The 20,252-nt window shown below is 44.7% G+C and overlaps 1 protein-coding gene across 1 annotated transcript in view; it reads left to right on the top strand.

Moving 5' to 3' along the window:
* CELSR1 (cadherin EGF LAG seven-pass G-type receptor 1) overlaps positions 1–20,252 on the top strand; it is a gene marked incomplete at its 3' end in the record, with an annotated part of 168,072 nt that overhangs the window by 56,942 nt on the left and 90,878 nt on the right. The window contains exon 2 of the mRNA XM_080363807.1: positions 14,307–14,945. Within this exon, the coding sequence (XP_080219933.1) occupies positions 14,307–14,945 (639 nt within the window). The remainder of the gene's footprint in view (positions 1–14,306; positions 14,946–20,252) is intronic.

The raw sequence follows: 20,252 nt of genomic DNA, 5'->3' as shown, positions 1-20,252 counted from the left end.
GGGAATTTTGCTGTCCTTTCCCGTAAAGTTGCCCCGTGCTCCTCAGGCACCCCCACAGCCCTATAAGCCTCTCCTGATCTGGGTTGCAGCTGCTTTGCCATCCTCCCCATCCCCAGCTGTCATGTCCAGAGAGAGATACTTTTTTCCATGCAAATACTGAATCTCTGCTTCCCTTTCCCAAGAGACATTAAAAGAAAATGCTTTGAGCAGCCAGCACTGTGAGATCCTGCAGCTGTGGACCACCACGGGTAGGATTTGGCCATCTTGTGAACCCACCTCAGATATCAGCAGGTTTCTTGCAGGCTGGGAAGCAGAGGGAGATTTCTGGTCTGCCCCGCACAGCGGAGGTGCAGGTCCCCTGATGGGCCCACGGGACGTTTGCAGGGGTTGTTAACCCAGTGCAGTGAGTGCAGGTGCTATAACTTGGTGCCCCGTGAGCATTTAGAAAACTCCTTCATGAAGATGCTCAGCACTGGCCAAGTACAGTGGTATCAACCTAAATCTAAACAGGGTAAAAGAGGTTTCTGAAAACTCAAGAAATTTTAGAAAGTGTCTAAAATACACTTTTCTTCTGTGAACAGTATCACTGGATTAAGGCCATGACATAAGCCTAATTTTATCAGTGGAGAGAGAGAAAGGAGTGGCTGCAGTCAGGGGCACAGTCCTCTGGTGTCCTGCCCGTACAGATGGTCCTGGAGCTCAGGTGGTGAAAAAATGTGCGCTGGACTCTGAGACAGCAAATCCTTTCTACTAATTAAACTTCAGCAATTATCTGAGCTCTTGGGAGATGACTCTGCAGTATGAAGCATCCTGCAGGAATTCAGATAAGCTCTTTGCAGAGCAAATCCTGATTTACAGACAGCCGCTTTTCTCAGTGTCTAGTACAAGGGTTTTAAAAGGATTTTTTAATAATAAATTTAGTATTTATATGCAGGGATAATATTTATCCCACATTGCATACATACAGGTGGCTGACATGAGGGTTTGGTATGTTGAATGGAAAGGTGACAGGACCTCTGCTAGTGCTGGGTGAAATCTCACCCTTCTGACTCAGTGGTTTGGAGTTGCACCAAAGTGCGGTCTGGGAGCTTGGGCTGAAGGCTTCATGTCCAACAGTCCCATAATGCTCAGGCTCTGCTGATATTGCGTAAGGATTCCTAGAATAAGGATTTTTCTGTTTTCCCTGAATGGTTTACATTTTAAGGCTCAGCATTAACAGTGACAGTTTTTGAGGATAGGCTTGGTATTTTATATTTTTCCATAAAATACAACTAAAGCAATGAAAACACCTTTAAATATACTAATAGCAATCTACTGCTGCTATAACGAAGGAGATATATATATTCATTAGACTTCGTAGCAAGTACAAACAGCCTTGAGAAAAGCCATTATAGAATGAAACTTTTCCGTGGGTAGTTTATTCCATGGGAGACAAAAAGTGCTTCTTCCATGGCACCATGAAGGTCACCATATGTCCACACTTCACTGGATGTATCTTCTTTTCCACCTGAAATTTTTGCTTGGCTTGCAAGAAGAGGCATTGCTATTGGATGTTAGGATGTCCAGCGGTCTGGTAGGAGCAGTAGCTTCTGTGGAATGACTGGAAATGGTGGATAAATCATCACTGCACCGGTAAAACTTTGTGCCGCTCATGGTGCAGGTGGCACAGGGCGTCCTCCTGCCCTGCTCGGTGGTGGGTACGTGCCTGCTGAGTGTTGTCGCTCTCCTGAGCTCACCAAGTACCACTTCTCGGGATTGTCTGCAGTCTTGGCAGAGCAGGAAGGAAAGAGCCATCACCCAGAGGAGAAAGACAGTGCTCTGCCGTTGGCCAGAAGCATGGACTGCTGGGCAGAGTCCGGCCTGGCACGCTCCTGGTGCTGCCCTGCTAACGCCCTGCTGACATCAAGGATGTGCTGAGAGCACCAGTGGTTTCCTCTGTTATCCAGTATGGTAAATTCCTTTAAAGAGAATCTTTTAATTATGAGAATTGTTGGGTAGCCTCATATTAGTCCTAGAATGCAAAATACTGGTTTCACTCAAGATCTGTGTCTTACAAAGTGTCTGGCAGAAACATCTTATCTGCTTCTTAAAGAAGTGAATCATGTAGTCGTGACTCCATTACTACAGCTCAGCTGAACAGAAATCATTAGATAGGTATTTGAGATTGCAGTATCATTTCTGAGGATCAGCGTAGTTTCTGTGTTTTACCAGTGGCTCCAAGCCACTGATGTGACCCACTTCAGTCTGTCATAATTTGACCTGCCCTTTCTCTGCATTGGCTTCCCAAGATGACGTATGGCAATAGGAGTCGAGCTCCTGCATTCTCCTGATTTTGTCTGTGGGGCTGCTTTTCTCTTCGGGAAGGTTTTGGAGAGAAAAATACCCACTGCAAGTTCAGGACTATAGAAACAGGAAGCAAGTGCTTTATCCTTTTTGATTCGTGTCCAGCGTACTAGTTTTAACGGCAGGGATCCAGGAATAATCTCAGTTGACCATGCGGCCAAAATCACAATGATCTCATTGCCAGTGGCAAGTGACACGTAGGTGGTTAGCTGAGCAAAGTTATTTTTTGGTTTTACATTGCATTTTGAAATGATTGTCTGGGTTGCCTGTCAACAGAGAATCTGGAAAAAGTACATAGAATTTTCTCTACAAATATTGCTAGTGCCTGGCGAGTCTTTTCCAAAGCTACGTGAATTTGGTGAGGGGGTTTTTGCCTGGTGATTTTATATTTTTGTTCTTCTTTCTTTATTTTAATCACATGATGCAAATATTTTTTTCCAGTTTCTTATTTGCTTAAGTTTTGTTTCCTCGAGTTTCTTATTTGCCTTGTTTGCTTCTTATTCTGCTTAACTCAGCGGACCTCAGTTAACAGAAAATATCAGCAAAACTAGTCAGTTGAAAATCTAGTTAAAAAAAGAAAACCTGTTCCCTTTGTAACCAAAAATGGGGGGAAACATGGCATTCTGTTGAAGAAAATATTTAAATTCTGGGGATTGCTGATGGAGTGAGGCTAATAGAATGTCTAAATTCTTCAGACCGTGGGACATGGGTGTACTTTTTGTCAGATCCCAGCAGATTGACCTTGGTGCTCACCATCCCACTTCTCTGGATTTTGGTCTACTACTTACTAAGAACTCTTAAACATTAATTGAACTTGAGAGGGAAAGGAAGAAAAGTGAGAGTTATAAAGTCTCTGAAACCTTTCCTTTAGGACATGCATGTTACAGGTGGGACATCTGTGCCCCAGTCATCACTCCCATCACCAGACTGGATGTGAACCGAAGCAGCAGGGGAGGGTTGCCCTGCGTCTGTGGGTCCCTCGTGTTCGAGCGTGTTCGAATGTCCTGGGGCAGAAGGAGCAGCTGAACCAACTTTTCCTGTGCCTGGTACATGTGGAAGCCGCCCACGCAGCCATTACGACTTGTCCTTCCCTGGATGGAGAACCCTCTGTTTCTTCCTTATATGAATTTGCCAATGGTCTTATAATGACTGAAGCTACAGAAAACTGAAAAAAAAAGCACATATGCCAAAGGACCCTCTTAGTTCCCCAGGCTGTGCTTTGGCAGCGCAGGAACACAGAAACCTGTTGAGCTATCACAACTGAATTTTTCTGGTGTTTTTTCTGTTTCAGGGAGCTGGATAAGTTTCTGCGTTGCCCAGTATATCAATAACACTTTCAGCTGATACGTCACTGTTTTAAAAGCTTGGCTCTAAACAGAAATGGCATCAGAAAAACGTGACCATCGTCTCTTTTCATTGTTCCCTCCTTTGTTTTCCAGTCAAGATAGCAAACCTGAACTCTGTCCAGCGGGAAGCGTCCCCATGATCTCAGTGTGAGTCTCAGCAAGGAGCAGAGCCTATCTCCAGGCAAAAGGAACATGGGAATGTGGAGACATTTAGAAAAGTAAACCTGATGGATTTTGTTTTGCTGACACTGTTTGGAAAGGATCCATTTGAGGCTACTAATATGCAGCATGGGTGCAAACACTGAGGCAGAGAAGATATTTCCTTGTCGCTGCTCCTGGTTTTGGAACTCCAGGCCCCCACCCCAACTCTTCCCACCTCCCTTGCCATTCCCAAAATAGTTTTCATCCATTCCTGCTTTGAAACTTCAGAGAGAGATTTGAGCGGAGCCCTGGCTTGCCTGGGGAAGTCCTTGCTTTAATCAGACCGAGAGAGTACAAATGTTTGCAGGGGATGTATAGCTGTGAGGAGAATGGAGGCTTTTGTAGGACTCATCGGTTGCTCCCCCAGCAGGATGGTTGGGCCCCCCGAGCAGGGACTCTCTTTCCAAGTGAGTTAGTGACATAAAAGTGTGTCTCGGGGTAAACACGCTGCTGTTATCTTACCCTGTACAAAGTACCTAATTTACTTGAAGGCTGTGCCCTGAATGGAGATTAATGCTGGAACATCCCATGACTGTGATTTAGTTTGGTGCTTTCATGGATCTTTAAGAAGTCTGTTTCAAGTCCTGGGTACAGCTGGTTACATCTGGGAAGGTGGAGATGCCCATGAATAGCCCTTTGGCTGTGGGGTGAAGGGGTGGCGGGGCTCCCTGTGCCTGGACTTCGTGCACCCTGATGCTCGCCAGTGTGTCCCCCTACCTGGCAGTGCCCGGTCTCTGTCACCGCTGCCACCACTGTCACCGCTGCCACCGCTGCCGTGCTCTGCAAGATGTGGCTGCAGGCAACACAAGCCTGCTGGGAAACCAGTGCTTGTCTTCTAGCTATGGACGTTTAGCTATGCATTTAATTAGAATGGAAATGTAAATGATATTAAAACTCTCCCTTTGAAGTTCAGAGAGGCTTAAAAATTATCGCAGTAATCAGTCAATAGTTTTCATCATATATGAAATGAGATCAAGCTTTATGGGAGGTGGTGGAGCCCCCAGCAAGTCAGTCTGTGAATCTGTCTGGGGCAGCGATCCCGAGTGGGGTTTTTCATCTGAACAGGTCTGGTGAGTGCCGCAAGACACGCAGCCTCCATGGACATTAGCATGAAATGGAAACCCAGCTCTTCAGCTGGAGTTTGAAAGCTGTGTCGCAGCTCGTGTGCTCGTGTGGAGCGGCAGTGGGGGTCTCTGGGCTGTGCCCCCCTCCAAGGGCTGGGAGCTGGTCAGAGCCACAGCGCTGGACCTGGCTGAGCCCGCTGCGAGCGTGGCCAGGAGGAGTCTTTCTGGTCCTGGCTAACAAGGAAAACCAGCTGAGGTGCACAGAGATAGGCAGAGCTCGGGAAGGAAAATCAGTTTGCATTTTTGCTGTTGGCGAAATCTCCTCATCAGTAAAATGGCCTGAAGGAGCTGGTTATTAGTGTGTTCATGCGATCTTCATAGAATCACAGGATGGTTTGGGCTGGAAGGGACCTTAAAGCTCATCTAGTCCAACCTCCCTGCCATGAGCAGGGACACCTTCCACTAGACCAGGTTGCTCAGAGCCCTGTCCAGCCTGACCTTGAACACTGCCAGGGATGGGGCATCCACAGCTTCTCTGGGCAGCCTGTTCCAGTGCCCCACCATCCTCATGGGGAAGAATTTATTCTTTTAATCTAAATCTACCTTCTTTCAGTTTAAAGCCATTACCCTTTGTCCTGTCACTACATGTCCTTGTAAAAAGTCCCTCTCCAGCTTTCCTGTAGATCCCCTTTAGGTACTGTAAGGTCTACCCAGAGCCTTCTTCAGGCTGAACAGCCCCAACTCTCTCAGCCTGTCTTGATAGGAGAGGTGCTCCAGCCCTCTGATCATCTTTGTGGCCCTCCTCTGGACTCCCTTCAACCATCTGTGTTCTTACGTTGGAGGCCGCAGAGCTGTATGCAGCACTGCAGGTGGGGACTCATGAAAACACAGTAGAGGGGCAGAATCACTTCCCTTCACCTGTTGGTCATGCTTCTGATGCAGCCCAAGATGCAGCTGGCTTTCTTGGCTGCAGGCACACATTGAGGGGTCATGTTGATCTTCTCATCAACCAATACTCCCAAGTCTTTCTCCTCAGGGCTGCTCTCAATCAGTTCTCCTCACAGCCTGTATTTGTGCTTGGGATTGCCTCAGCCCATGTGGAGAGCCTTGCACTTGGCCTTGTTGAACTCCATGAGGTTTGCACAGACCCACCTCTCATGCCAGTCAAGGTCCCTCTGGATGATGTAACTTCTCTCCAGTGTGTTGACCAGAGCACACAGTTTGGTGTTGTCAGCAAATTTGCTGAGGGTGCACTGAGTTCCACTGTCCATGTCACTGATAAAGATGTTAAACAGTGCTGGTCCCAGTGCCAACTCCTGAGGAACACCACTCATCACTGGCATTCTTCCCACATATCATACCTCTGAGTACCCTTCATTCTTGTGCGTTCTGCTCAGGACAGGGTCTTGTTTCCACCTGGCCGCCTTGTTGCTCCTGCATCCCTGCCAGCTTCACTGTCTGCATCTCACCCCCCAGAGCAGTTGTACCCCGTGTGCACCAGGTACCTGAAGAGCAGGAGGCAATGCTGCGCAGTGTGTGGGGGAAGTCGGGTGCATTTCAGCCTTCCTGCAGACAGAATTCAAGAGTGCTTTTTCCTGCCAGCAGATAGAACTTACTTCCCACCCTCCAGAAATACTCCCCCAGACTAGTGTTATCAACCTAATTAGCATTTCAAAATTCTCGCCTTGCAGGTGCTGGTTTCTGAAAAGCTAATGGCAGTCTCGTACAATGTTGTGCAATCCGGTTGGCATCAATTTGTTCTTAATCCCCTGTTGAAGCTGCAAATCGAAATATGGGGTTTTTTTATATTCAGTATTGTGTACAAAGTAAATAATCCTGAACAGCACAGGCTATGTTAAAGATAATGATGCTGAAATTAGTCTTTTTTATTTGTTTCTCTTATACATGTTGGGAATTTGCAGTTGCTTTATGCACCATTTCTCCTCCCACAGCCTGGGGATTATTTAGCTGTCTGAATGAGCTGGTAGTGCTGTGGCTGCTGCCAAGGGGACCACAGAGTGGGAACTGCCGTGAGTCGCAAGCCCCAGGTCCCACTGCCCACCCTCCCCAGGTGTCCCAGATACCCCTCTGTGCCTGGATGAAGAAATGACTCATGTTGAAAAAAGAAGTACATGGAGGTTTGACTTAACATGTTTTGAAGAGTGTCTGCAGGCAGCCTGTGAACATTAGAGGTGCCTTTGCCTGGAAGTGTCTGGGCAGACTTGCTGGGATCCTGTTCTTGCACTGACCCCAGCATCATGTCCCAGGTGCAGATGTGGGTGACGCTGCCATGTGGCAGTGCAGTGGCAGTGCGCAGGCTGGCACAGCCACAGCCCAGGGACGTACCTGTGTCCTGGGTGGGCTGAGACAGCCCCTCGGGTGCCCTGAGCTGCTGCAGCAGCAGTGGGACGGTGCTGGAGGCGGTGGGGCTAATGCTCGCAAGGGAGAGCTGGTCGCTGGTGCAATTGGACATGGGCACTCACTCTGTGCCAGCATGGACCATTGCTTGTCCTCCAGCAATCTTCCAGCCTTGGACTAGTTAATCCCAGATACCTTCCTTTCCCCCCAAAGACACATGTTCCCCAGGACATTTCCCTCCCTTTCAGCTCAGTCAGGACTGAGCCCCCATTGCTGTTGTGCTTGCATACACCATGTGGCTCACTTCTGTTTTACCTCACCCTGGGATCTAAAATCCCCCCATAACACCATATAACACGTCTTTCTTTTCCCCCTTCCTGTGACCCTTCTGAACACTCTGTTCTTCAAAGAACACTGGGCAACACTGGCTAGTGTTTTCAAAACTGAGCATCTGCAAAAGGGTGGCTGCTGCTGCTCATCCTTCTTGGAAATTTAGAGATGTCAAGGTACAGATTCAGACAGCTGATTTTAGAAAAACAGTTACAACCTTTACAACTCGTACTGTGTGGCCCACGTTGCATGTTTCTACTGTCTCCATGCTTGCCCTGCTCATCCCTTCACCTTTTGCTTTCTTCTCTCACCGTTCTGATGTTGAACCCTCAGCCTTTTCCTGGTCAGACTGTAGCTCTTGTCTGGGGCTGCCGGGTTGGGAGTGAAGCTCTGTGCGAGTGCCCTGGCAGGGACTCAGGGAATTATGCTCTGGGCCCAGTTTTGGCCGAGATCGAAGCTCGCTGAAGTCAATGAGACTCTTCCTGTTGATGTAATGGGCTTTGGAGCAGACCTGGGCTTTGACATTCTTCAGAGCACCGGTTCCAATGTGAACCTTTGGCACTGTGTGAATAATAGATAATTATTTTTATATATCCTTTCCAAAGCCCATAACTTGTGTTGGCAGCCAGTGCTCCTAAATGTGCGGAGCTGAGACTGGCAGCCTGAAGTGAAGGGACAAAAGCAGTAACACAAGCTTTGTGTGGCCGAGGGGAATCATTTCCATATTCTTTCATCCAACTTAATATAAAGAAGGAATTGTCATTAGCAGCATTTCCGATCCTAAGGAAAGGGAGGCTTTGATGGGATCCATTATGCCTGTCTAAGACACAATAGAATATTGTACCTTTCTGTTTTTCAAAAGGGAAGTTATGGAGTTTGTTTCTCATGGCTGTTACTTATCTGGTTTTGCAATGTTTAATACAACTTTTTCTAGGGAAACAGAAATCTGTAGTTTCATCTGTCCCTACCATGATACAGGGACTGCTTAGGAATGCACAGGGGACATTTGGTGCTGCCCATCACTCTGGCCTTTCGGAGAGCTGAGGCCAACACCAGCTCTTGTCCTTTGCCAGGGTGCCCTCAAGGCAATCTGGGGTTACATACAGAGTTTCGGTCCTGAAACCCTTCTCCAGTGTGGCTGCTCGCTAACTGGGACGAGCTTGAGGTAGGGTCTCTGTAAATTCACAATTATGCCTATTTTCATTTTCATTTATGGTAAAGTTTTCTGCGGTTTTGACAAAGCATCTTACTTAGGTTCCCACCCACCATTTTCTGTGCAGTTTCCTTTCTTCCAGGATATTTTCCCTGTGCTATAAGCTCCTGAACTTCTCCATAATGTAGAAAATATTTTAAAGAGTTTGTCTTACGAGTTTGTTGCTCATAAAGTTCCTATTTCTACTCATAGAAGTGAAGCTTTGTAGTGCCTACAGCAGCGTTTTGGAAGGGAAGATATAATTACACTGGTATTTTACGCATTTTAACTGTGTTTCCATGATGGTAGAAGCACACATGTGCTGCAGGACTTGCAGACTTTGTGAGGCAAACCGAAGCTTAGTGCAGGACCAAGCATCTCTGCTTTTATGGACACGTGCTGCTCTTTTACTGCTGTTTGCTCAGCAGGACGCGTGGTTTAGGTTCCAGCTCTGCTCAGGCAGCCAAGTATTGCCTGTGGTCTCAGCTGCTATGAGCTGGTGCTACTTATGTGCTACTGCCATCCAAGTGGTAGAGAGGACACTGAGAGTATGGCATCCTCATGAATTCAAGGCTTAGTACTGCCTAGGTGTGTATTAACTCCCATATGTAAAGATGTGGCTGGAAGTGATGGAGGATGGAGTTCTGATCATTCAAAGGCATGTTGCCCAGCGACGGCTGCTACCCGCGGCCATGCCTGCTTCTTATGAGCCGCGAGGAGCAAGATGTCATTGGAACCTACGGAGTGTCCTTACTCTACATTTTGCTAGCCAAGGACTTTACATGGCTGCAGTAAAATCTGACATCTGTTGTTTTCAGATGCATTATAAAGCAGAATTAGAATAGATGTGGGCTGGGCTATCCATGAAAGAAAGCTCTGATGCTAAAGTATTTATAGAAAATATTCAGCTTTGATATGCAGCCCTAAGACCTTTGTATAGAATAAACAAACAAACAAAAAGTATTAATTATTTCATTTCTGCCAACTTAAAAAACAAACAGATCCTTTCTGGCCAGGTACTGCTATTGGCAAATGTGCATTTCAGTTAAACTTTGCTGTGTTTACATTTCTAGATAATGAAATTCTTTGGTTTATGAACTGCCAGAAGATAGAAAGCTGAGATTAAAGTCTCAGATTTGATTTAGTTTGTTGTAAAGGTAATAATGAGACAATAACTATTCAATACATTCGTAGTTATTAGTGTATTTTAGAGAGGTTTGAGCTTTTGTCAGCCTTACTTCTCTTTTCTTTGCAATGCGTCAGGGAATGCGGTTGCTATTAAATCCTTTCATTAGTTTGATGGAGGATGAAGATGAGTAGTTCTGTTTTTAAGGAGCCTATTCAGCAATGACAGTGACACAAAAGACAGCAGTCTGCTTTGATTTCTACCTTCTGGAGATTTCTTTTGTAGAAAGCATACAGAAAATAATATTGCCAGGATATGAATCCAGTGTGCAAGGACTGTGTTTGTAATGAACACCTCTTCTCCTGTGTGCCTGCCTGACCATCCAGAGTCCTCTTTGTCCATTCACTGATGTGTTAGTCCTTAAAAGATCTTTTTTTTTTTTAATCTTTCCACACTGTTTTTCATTAAACTTGTCTACAACAGTTTTTGAAAGAACTTCTTCTGATTTGTTTAGGATATTTATGTTCCCTTTATTACCGCAGTATCTCAGCATTTCAGCATCTGCACCCGCTACTCCGCAGTGTACGTGTAGGTGCTGTTATCCCCACTTCATGGAAGAGAAACTCGAGCACAGAGTGACAAAAGCCATTGGTAGAAGGGGTTTAGGAGCCAGTCCCACAAAAGGATGGATCAGTTCCTGTTCTCTTTGGTCCATCCCGTGTTTCCCTTTGCTCAGGCTGTCTGGGTGGCAGTGGCTTGGGCTGGTGAGGTCCAGGCTGTCCCCTCAAGCCACCCTCAGCAGGATGCCTACAGGTCCCATCTGCCAGCACAGCTCATGTTTTTGGAGCTTCTTCAGGAAGACTCAGGCATCCAGCCAGTTTGCAGCAGCTGAGCAGATGATAGTGGTGAGAACCACTGACAGCTCAGCCTTGTGTGTGTGTGTGTGTGGACTCATGTGCCAAGGTGCTCCAGAGAGCGAAGTGTGGCCAGAGTTCCTCCTGCATAGCATCACTTGAAGGGTGTTTGATACCCCTGACTGAAGCCATCTTGCATCTGCCAAAACATGATGGGGGCTTTTTATAGCTGTGTCAAAAGACCTTTTAGCAGAAGAGCCCGTTTAGCAGTTAGAGAATAACAGATTGGTTGTGCATGTGTATCAGATAGCTGCGTATGGTAGGGACATCAGACAGTGAAAGGACATAAAATATTACCACTCCATAAAACAACACTTCCTAATATTATTTTTCTGACATTTCTGGCAGTAAATGTTTGAAAGTTTTATGGAGTATTTCGCTTGGGAACCTCAAAACACATATGTTATTGTCTACTTACGGCTTAATTCCCAATAAAGACAAGGACAAAATTTCCACTTTATTGTACTTGTTCCAGACCCTAAAAGCGAATGTTGTCTGTTGAAAGTAGAATAGATACTAATTTGGTCCCATAAAGCCACAGATTGTTTCAACTTTCCGTGAATTTCTGAATGAATGGATGATCGGATCCCGTGATGCTGCTCTCAGACTTGCTGGTGTATGAAAGAGGCGCTTGTCCAGCAGCCTCTATAGCCGGGCTGCTCTTTTGTTGCCTATAGTACACATGCTCAGCTCCTTTTTGCTCTCTTTTTATTTTAATGCTCTGCAACAGGGCTGCACAAAGCTGCACTGCCTTTTAGAACACGACTTCATTTTGCAGCTCTACGTCTGTGCCCGGTTTTCTTTTGTGCTCCCTGCAGAACAAGGAGGCTGTGTGGTATCTGACACCGGCCTTTTTCCAGTGATTTATTAACTGTGTCAGAATAGCTGTTGTGAATGCTGGGAAGCTCTTGCATATTGTGACAGTTGATATTGATTATGACAGTTTGTAGACTCTAGTGCGTTGTCAGACAGTGGATCGTATTTTGTCTTCTTACTATACATACCATGGGCTATAGATCATAGTGTTTTCTTAAGAAAAGGACCCATTGTCCACCATTCTCTCTGGTATGAGGGAACTTGTGTAGCGTATTGTGCAACAAATAGCAAAATAGTTTAGGCACCCTATGGGACAGGCAGGCGAATGTCAATTGCTTTAAAAAAAAAATTAAGAGTTTGTTCTGCTTCTGGGCTTTCAAGGGAATGAGCCATGCAGTTGACAGAAATGGGTAAACTAGTCTGAGGATGTTGTCTCTGAAAATACGGGTCATGCTCTATTGTCTGTTGGCTAGAAATCCACAGACGGTGCAGGAGGAGTAGGTTGCAATGAGGATTTTGGCTACCCGTCATTTTTAAAGGTTGCTTCTCAGTGAGGGTGACAGAGCCTGGACCAGGCTGCCCAGGGAGGTTGTGGAGTCTCCTACTCTGGAGACATTCAAAACCCGCCTGGACACCTTCCTGTGTAACCTCATCTGGGTGTTCCTGCTCCGGCAGCGGGATTGGACTGGATGATCTTTCGAGGTCCCTTCCAATCCCTGACATTCTGTGATTCTGTGATTTGGGTCTTCATGGAGGCCAAAATTACGTGTTTCTAGACTGAGTCTGAGCCTGAGCAGAGAAAGACTTCTGCAGACTTGGGAGAAAGTGAAAGCCGGCGTATGATCTGCTGTGAGGGGCACCTCGAATGGATCGCCTGAATAATGACCTTCTGGCTGTTTGGTTTTAGCCAGGCAGCACTAAAGTAGCACACAGGAGAAAAGACTTCTCTATTTGCCTAAAAGCTGCTTCAGTGCAGAAAAAAGTCAACAGCTGAGCTTTTACAGATAACCTGATCAGGAGGAGGGAGTCAAAAGCCATTTGGTTGATTATGCTGCTCTGATTTACTATATTGCAACTATATTATTGGGAGAGAAATCTTGCAGCAACACATCTCTTTTTAAAACAAAACAGCACTTGAGGTGTAGCAGTGACAGCCGATGGGAAAGGAGCCATTCTGATTTTTCTATTCCTGAAAGACCTTTATAAGAGACCATAATGGGTCATAAACTTTCACTGTGAGATAGCAAACCTTAGGCAAATGACCTTTAGCAATCCATGCTATTAGAATTTTGATCTCACACTGGGTTTAGGGTGATTCAGTTGCAGTTTCTGCTGTGATTTTACATTGATGTGACTCAAAATCCATTTCCACATGTACTTTATGGTTTAACTGAAATAAATGTAATAGCAGGTCAATTTTGAAACAATTATTTCTGGGATACTTTGGGCCAAGACTTTGGCAGTGAGCTGCAACTTAAGGAAGCTGGATTCAGTTCTTAACCTCCTGAGGGCCTGATGTTGGCCATTCAAACCATGAGATGAACTCACCTCCATTTCCAGCTGTTTATTTACACTATGAGATCTTTGAGAAGCAACATTTCCTATCAGAAGCCAGTCTTGATCTCTCTTGGGATTTCTAGAAGCTGCTGTAATGCTAACTGTATTTTCTGTAATGTGATTTGTATTTTCTTAATGAGTCCTTAATGTTAGCAAGGAGACAGAATTAAACTAAGTGGTTTAGTTTCAGTGATGACGCAACTTCCCATTCCATACTCACATTGCATTTGGATTAACTACAACACTCACTGTGTCATAACTATGTTTCATTATGATAGAATGCTCTATAGTTTGTGCATTCACAGCACTACTGTCAGCCTCAGGGTGTACCGAGATTTTACAGTGGCATCTCTCAGTCCAGTGTCAGGTATTAGTGCTATATTTATGTATTTATGGGTTTTATTGCAGAATATCCATGGCAATATCAGAAATGCTTTAGGAGAAGGATAAAATGGAAGAGTTTTTCAATGTCTGCTTTTCACTACGGATGTATTTTTTCATGTGTTCATATGTTCATATGTTCATATGTGAAGACTTGTTTCCTTAGGTGACTTTTGTCTAAAGCTCTGGTTACGACTCTCAGTATGTGCATAGTTCTGGCTCATTAAGTCTGAGACCATGTCTGGAGAAGATAATTTTGTTGTTGTGCTGTGAGAAGCGACAGCCTCCCAGCACTGCTTGTAGACTAGCAGTGACTTGTATGAAGATCCATTCAGTCGCTGTCATGAGAAGCCCCTTCCCCTTGGCTCCTCCTTGGCTGTCCTGGGGCTCGCAGGCTGTCCGTTCGCTCACTAGCGCTTGCCAGTTGTTTGCCTGGGATGTTCTCCAGCTGTTCTGGGCTCTTCAAGGTGTCTCTGGTCCTTCGAGTTGTAATCCCTAAGAGATTTTGTTTTGTTTTCCTGAGTAAAGGCATTGGGTGGATATGTTTCCCTCTCCCATCCCGGTGCCCTGAAACGCCTCGAAGGTCTGTTTTATTTCCAGGAGGCTGTGGGAGCCTCCTTGTCCATAGGTTGAAGCCTGGTCTCTGACGTCGCTGTTGTCTTTCTCTCTTCCCTTCAGATGGCATCCACAGTGTCACAGCAATCTGCACCCTGCGTGTCACCATCATCACAGATGACATGCTCACCAACAGTATCACAGTGCGGCTGGAGAACATGTCCCAGGAGAGGTTCCTTTCTCCTCTCCTGTCCCTGTTTGTGGAGGGGGTGGCGACAGTACTCTCCACCGCCAAGGATGGCATCTTCGTTTTTAACATCCAAAATGACACAGATGTCAGCTCCAATATCTTGAATGTGACCTTCTCAGCTTTGCTCCCTGGTGGCATTCGAAACAAGTTCTTCCCCTCCGAGGACCTGCAGGAGCAGATCTACCTTAACAGGACCCTGCTGACCATGATTTCCACCCAGAGGGTGCTGCCCTTTGATGACAACATCTGCTTGCGTGAGCCCTGTGAGAACTACATGAAGTGCGTCTCTGTCCTGAAGTTTGACAGCTCGGCCCCGTTCATCAGCTCCAACACCGTCCTTTTCCGCCCCATCCACCCCATCAACGGGCTGCGGTGCCGATGCCCCCCAGGCTTCACGGGCGACTACTGTGAGACGGAGATTGACCTCTGCTACTCCAACCCCTGCGGGAGCAACGGGCTGTGCCGGAGCCGAGAAGGGGGCTACACTTGCGAATGCTATGAGGACTACACTGGTATGTGTTTATCTTATCTTTGACCCATGATTTATATGTTAGACCATCAGCCAGGCCAGCTCTGTGTCAAGCTGAAATTGCTGACATTCTTAGTCAAAGGGAGAAAAACTCCTGGTGCTGCCTTCTGGTCCAGAGAAGGCTTGTGAGTGTCACACGTCACTTCGGTAAGTCCTGTATCTCCATGCACTCATGGTGGTAAGAACCATCCATTGCTCCAGGCTGTGCAAGGGGGACGCCAGCTTCTGAAGCAGCTCCTGTGGTGTGAGTTTCTGCTAAAAACGCTTTATGCAAATGTATTGCTTTTATCTGGAAGGAAAAAGGTGGGACACATTCCCTGGTTCATGGTTTTGCATATTAACTCCTTCCTGGCCCCTTAGCAGTCCCCTCCTACCAGGGCATAGTGGGAGGTGCACAGCCATCAGAGGAGCTCATCAGCTCTTGGTTGTCAACAAGCTCAGAGTGTGAGGATGGTTCATGGCCCCAAGAAGCTGCAGTAATACACATTTATGGGAAATACTGCAAGTCAGTTCTAGTTTGTAAGTGTCCAGATAAACTCCAGAAGGACGTAGGTTCTGCCAGGCCTGTCTCCAGCAGCCTGCTGAGGAGCATACTTTGCCTCATCATGGACTTGACAGCTAATAAAGATCAAAGTGCTGCTTCTCAAATACTCCTGAGAAGCTATGGAAAAATATTAGCTGAATGTTTTCTAGGATTATTTATGTATTTGAAATTGCACATGCATTTAAGTGTTCTGCGCTGACGTGCTGCCGGCTGTAATTTATGCTGACGGCTCAGAAATGTCTGCTGTGACCCCGCAAACAAGGGGTGAAGCAAAGGGGGATGTTCCAAACACTGCCTCTCGCTGCCGAAGTTATAAAAAATTGAAAGCATAAATTATTTAAGACTCCATGCAAAAATATCTACATGATGTGTATGCTTACTGGGCTGGATCCAGTCCTCTAGGTGGGAAGGGTTTTCCTTCAGTTTTTGTGGCTTTTCACTCAGGGCTATAATTAAAAATGTGATGATGGAAGGAACCAGCAGTCAATGAGCATGGACATGGCAGCAGCAAGTGAACTTGTCTTTGCCTGGAAAAAGGGGCAGGAGATGCTTCCTGAGATCAGAGTGGGGTTCAGGACAGCAGGACCTTCCTAAGGGGACAGAGATGAACTTTTTACCTGACTGGTGCAACCCTGAACAGAGCTGTGAGCTGGTTGGGATATTTGGTCTTTGTTGAGGTGTGATTTTCCTGCCAGCCTTCTCATAAATGACTTACACAGCAAAATACATTATAAGGTCCATTATACATTGCATACAGCTGATGCAAAATACACGCAGCATTGGGCATCACAGAATAGATTTAATTTAATTTAACATGTTTATGTACTATTATACTGTAAATAGGAATGGTTAGAAGTAGCAAGTTTCATTAAACAAAGATATGCATATAAATAGGGATAATTCATCCACATCTTAATTTTTGGAATAACATGCATTCCTGTGTCAGATCTTGATGGTCTCTTGCTAGAAATCCTCAAGAAAAAAAAAAAAGGCTAAATATACTTTAAAAATTAAAGAGAAAAATCTTATATTAATAATTGACAAACATATTTAATTATTAATGCTGTAGTCAGAACAGACACAGTACATATTTAGAGGAAAGGCACCATATTCTTCATACACAAAGAAAGATTTGATCTGTAACTGTATTTTCAGTGCATAGTTGTTGAGTTAAAAATTAACTGTCCTGCTGCCAGGATATTACAGTGATCAGAAGTTAAGGAGTGAGCGCTGCTTATGGCCATGCCATCTTTAGGTTTCAGAGTTAACTGTGCTTCAGTGAAACACTTTATTGTTTGGAAGGACACTTGAGGTCATGATCACAGTCGGGTTGGCCAGGGCAAAACACAAGCGACCATGATCAAGAGGGCTCTGGAATCCCTTTCCCTCTAAATTGATACCATTATTATTGAATATTTTTGTTTTATTGCTGAATAAATGCAGTAGACAATTACCATCTACTCTGTGGTTGGTTTATGTTACATTAGTGCCTTTAGGCTCAACATTGCATGACAATGTATTTTCCATCAAAGCTGACACACTAACCCACATACCGTGGTCATTAGCTGGTTCATTTTCATTTCATTTTCAGAACAAGGTAGAAAATGTTATCAACAAGTAATCTATTACCAGAAGTATTTTACAAAGATCCATTATTGAATCTTGCCCCATCTTCTTTAAGATTTGTTCTTTTACGTATGATTTTTTGTGTTTTAAACACATTCATATCTATTTTCAATTTCAGTCTATACCTGTTAATCGTAATACTGTGTTTTCTGCTGACATATAAATATTTATTGTTTGCAACGATCCAGATTTATTTATCTGTTTATCTATTTAATATTGAAACAGCACAGGTTGGTTTCAATAGCAGCAGTGTGTATTGGCTCATGGAATGCAGCAATCATAAGTCAGAATGATCAGAGAGTATGGATGAAAGTTGGGAGATTCTGGTACTACTGAAATGTTACCACTACTACTCATTGTAGTAACATACCAGTATGAGGTACTTATGAATCTTTGAATTAACTGTAAAAGATGAAATATGAATGGTAATAGTCAATGAAATGCAGCCTGCTCTGGGAGCTCTCATGTTTCCAATTCCCAATTAAGAGTCTACCTAGAAAAATAATTACAAGAAGATGCTAAGATCTGTCATCTCTCTGAGGAGAAACGCTACAACTTGATGAGAAATCACTGCGCAATCGTAACCTTTTACTGACTCTATCTGACTGGTCACCTGTTAAAAATATAGTGTTTATTTCCTGTAGAAGATAATTATGTCCTATCTTAATCGGATGGAATTTCCCCCCATTTTTCCACCCCGCTTTGAAGCCCTCCATTTGTTTTGATGTAATTGTTAGTCATTTATACTTGATGAAAGTTTCTCTGTCTTCAGGACTCTTCTGTTACGGGCACAAAGGTAAACTGAGCTTCTACAAGATATTTCTGAAACCCGATTACTGGGTAGTTTGGGGTGATTTGGAATTAGCTTCACTTCCTGTGATGTAAGGACGTATGCAGAAGGACATAAATTTTTAATCATGTTTATTCAGAATAGTGACCCCTTTAACTCCTTTTCTTTATATACAAATTAGTGTAGAGAAGTGAACAATGTACACACAGTCATGCTATTGATGGCGGGGAGCAATGTGCATGACTAAAGGGTTAAAGGATGTAATTTAAGCTAAGCAAACAAATTTAATGAACTTGAACACTGTGGAAAGCCTGTGTAATTTTTCCAGCTGTATTTCATTTCTCTTGGAGTGCTGCAGAAGCAGCTGAGATGAACTGTAGTTGAGTGGTTGCCGCAGCAGATTCTGAATGAGCTGTAATTCCAGCCCCATCCCGGCACCTCCTATAGAGCTGCGAACATAAGTCACCACCGTTTGGGGTGTGAACTTCCACGGTTCCTGCCCTGCCATGAGCAGGTGCCTCCTGCCCTCGCTGGGTCTTCCCACAGCTCGTGGTCCTTCTGCTCAGCAGCCGCCACGACTGTTCTCCTCTGCGTCTGTGCTCCCAAAAAGTAAAATGTAATTTGTACAGAACAGAAGCTCTTCAAGGGGAAAAAGCAACAACAACAACAAAACTCGCAACAACAACAAAAAAAAACAACCCCAGAAATAAGAGACTTAATGTTCCCACAGTTCTCCTTAGCACAGGGCATTCTCTCTGCCTCCTTTGCTACCTGAACCCTGGCAAGGAGCAATTTCTAGGGAAAAAGATCGCCAGAGAATTTCCCATATCCTCTGCATCTCTCCTTGGATTTCACTTCAGAGAGGGGAGAAATCTTGAGGGGCTGTAAATCTTATAGTAATCAAATACAGCAGTTAGAGTTCTTTTACATGTTACACTTTTTTCCTCTTAATTTATTTTTTGATACCATATTGACATGAGAAATCATGACATGTAACTTGGCCACCATGAGTTCTGACTTTTGTGTCATGAGATGGTAATTATAGATGGTTTTGCAGCATTGTGCCAGAAGTCCATATTGTTTAGAAAGTTCTCAGTGTTTGGCTCTTGCAAACCTATAGCAGTAAAAGTAAATGTGAAGTTTTACTTCTGCCTTATCTTTGCTTATATCCATTCTTCAGATAGTAATTTCCCAGCTCAGTCTGATACCAGATTCTCGTTTTTCAGGCTGGAGAGATTTGTTTGGGAGAATTTCAGCTTTCAAGTAGAGAAATCTGGCAGCCAGGGTAGCCGTCATGAGTGTTTCATCTTGGGTGAGACGGTCTGAAATTCCCTTCTCAGTTACACTTCTGCAGCTCTGCTGGAGCAGTGGGATCACAGGCGTGTAACAGCCAAGATCCTGTGCAGCAAACCTTCATTTGATTCCTGCAGGTTCCTTCCTGTACCTTTAACTCCTTGCTTAGTTGATGAAAGGCCATGGCTTTGCAGTGACAAGGCTGGACAAAATTATCCTCACTGGGCTGGGGGGCTTTTCCAGAACTTTCCAACAGCTGTAGCCACGTTTGTCTTTGCCATGAAGCACCAAGTAAGAAATTCTGTAGTTCCCAGACACTCCTATAAATGTAGGGATGTTTTCCACAGTATTGGACAGCTTTGTGGGTCATCTCTCTGTGATACCTCATTCCAGTGTTATCCAATGCAGTGAGGATATTACCATGTTTTCTATCATTACTGCCTAAACAGTGTCCCTTAGTCCAGGTCCAAAGTTATGCTACTGGATTCCAGGTGCATTTTTCTAAGGAGATTAAAACAGCCTAGGCAAGGTCTAATGCTGTAAAAAAGAGTATATTCATTTTCAAGACTTTAAACATAATTACAGTTATGAGAGTGCTGGGTGATTTGCACTGTTTTCAGAATTTAAATGCTGTGTATTTCTCCATTTGCAGAAAGTCATAAGTTTTTAATGAAGCTTTTCTGCTGATCCTGGATGTGGGAAAGGTCAAGGAAGAGTGACAACTATCAGCCTTTTAATAACTTTCACGGTTTCTCAGTGCCTCAGAGGGGAATACCTGGTTGCCTTTCCTTGCAGTTTCTCTATGGCAGCACTATGAGAAAGCTTATGTAGGGTATTGCACCCCGGTGAAGGTCTGTGTGACACTGGAAGTCTAGAAATTTTTCTTGTTTTTCAGCAGTGCTGTGCCATGCCGTTGTTTTGATGTTTGTAGTGAAGCTAGGTATGCATAACTGCAATGCAATTTCCTTTTGATTGCTGTGGACCTGTGCAGCTAACTTTTTCACTCTGATGGAGACATGAATGTATGCTTACAGGAT

This window comes from Nesoenas mayeri (genome assembly GCF_963082525.1).
Source record: "Nesoenas mayeri genome assembly, chromosome: 1".
In the NCBI taxonomy this organism is placed as follows: Eukaryota; Metazoa; Chordata; class Aves; order Columbiformes; family Columbidae; genus Nesoenas; species Nesoenas mayeri.
Note: the sequence above shows the minus strand (reverse complement) of the source record. Positions and strands in the feature narration are given on the sequence as shown.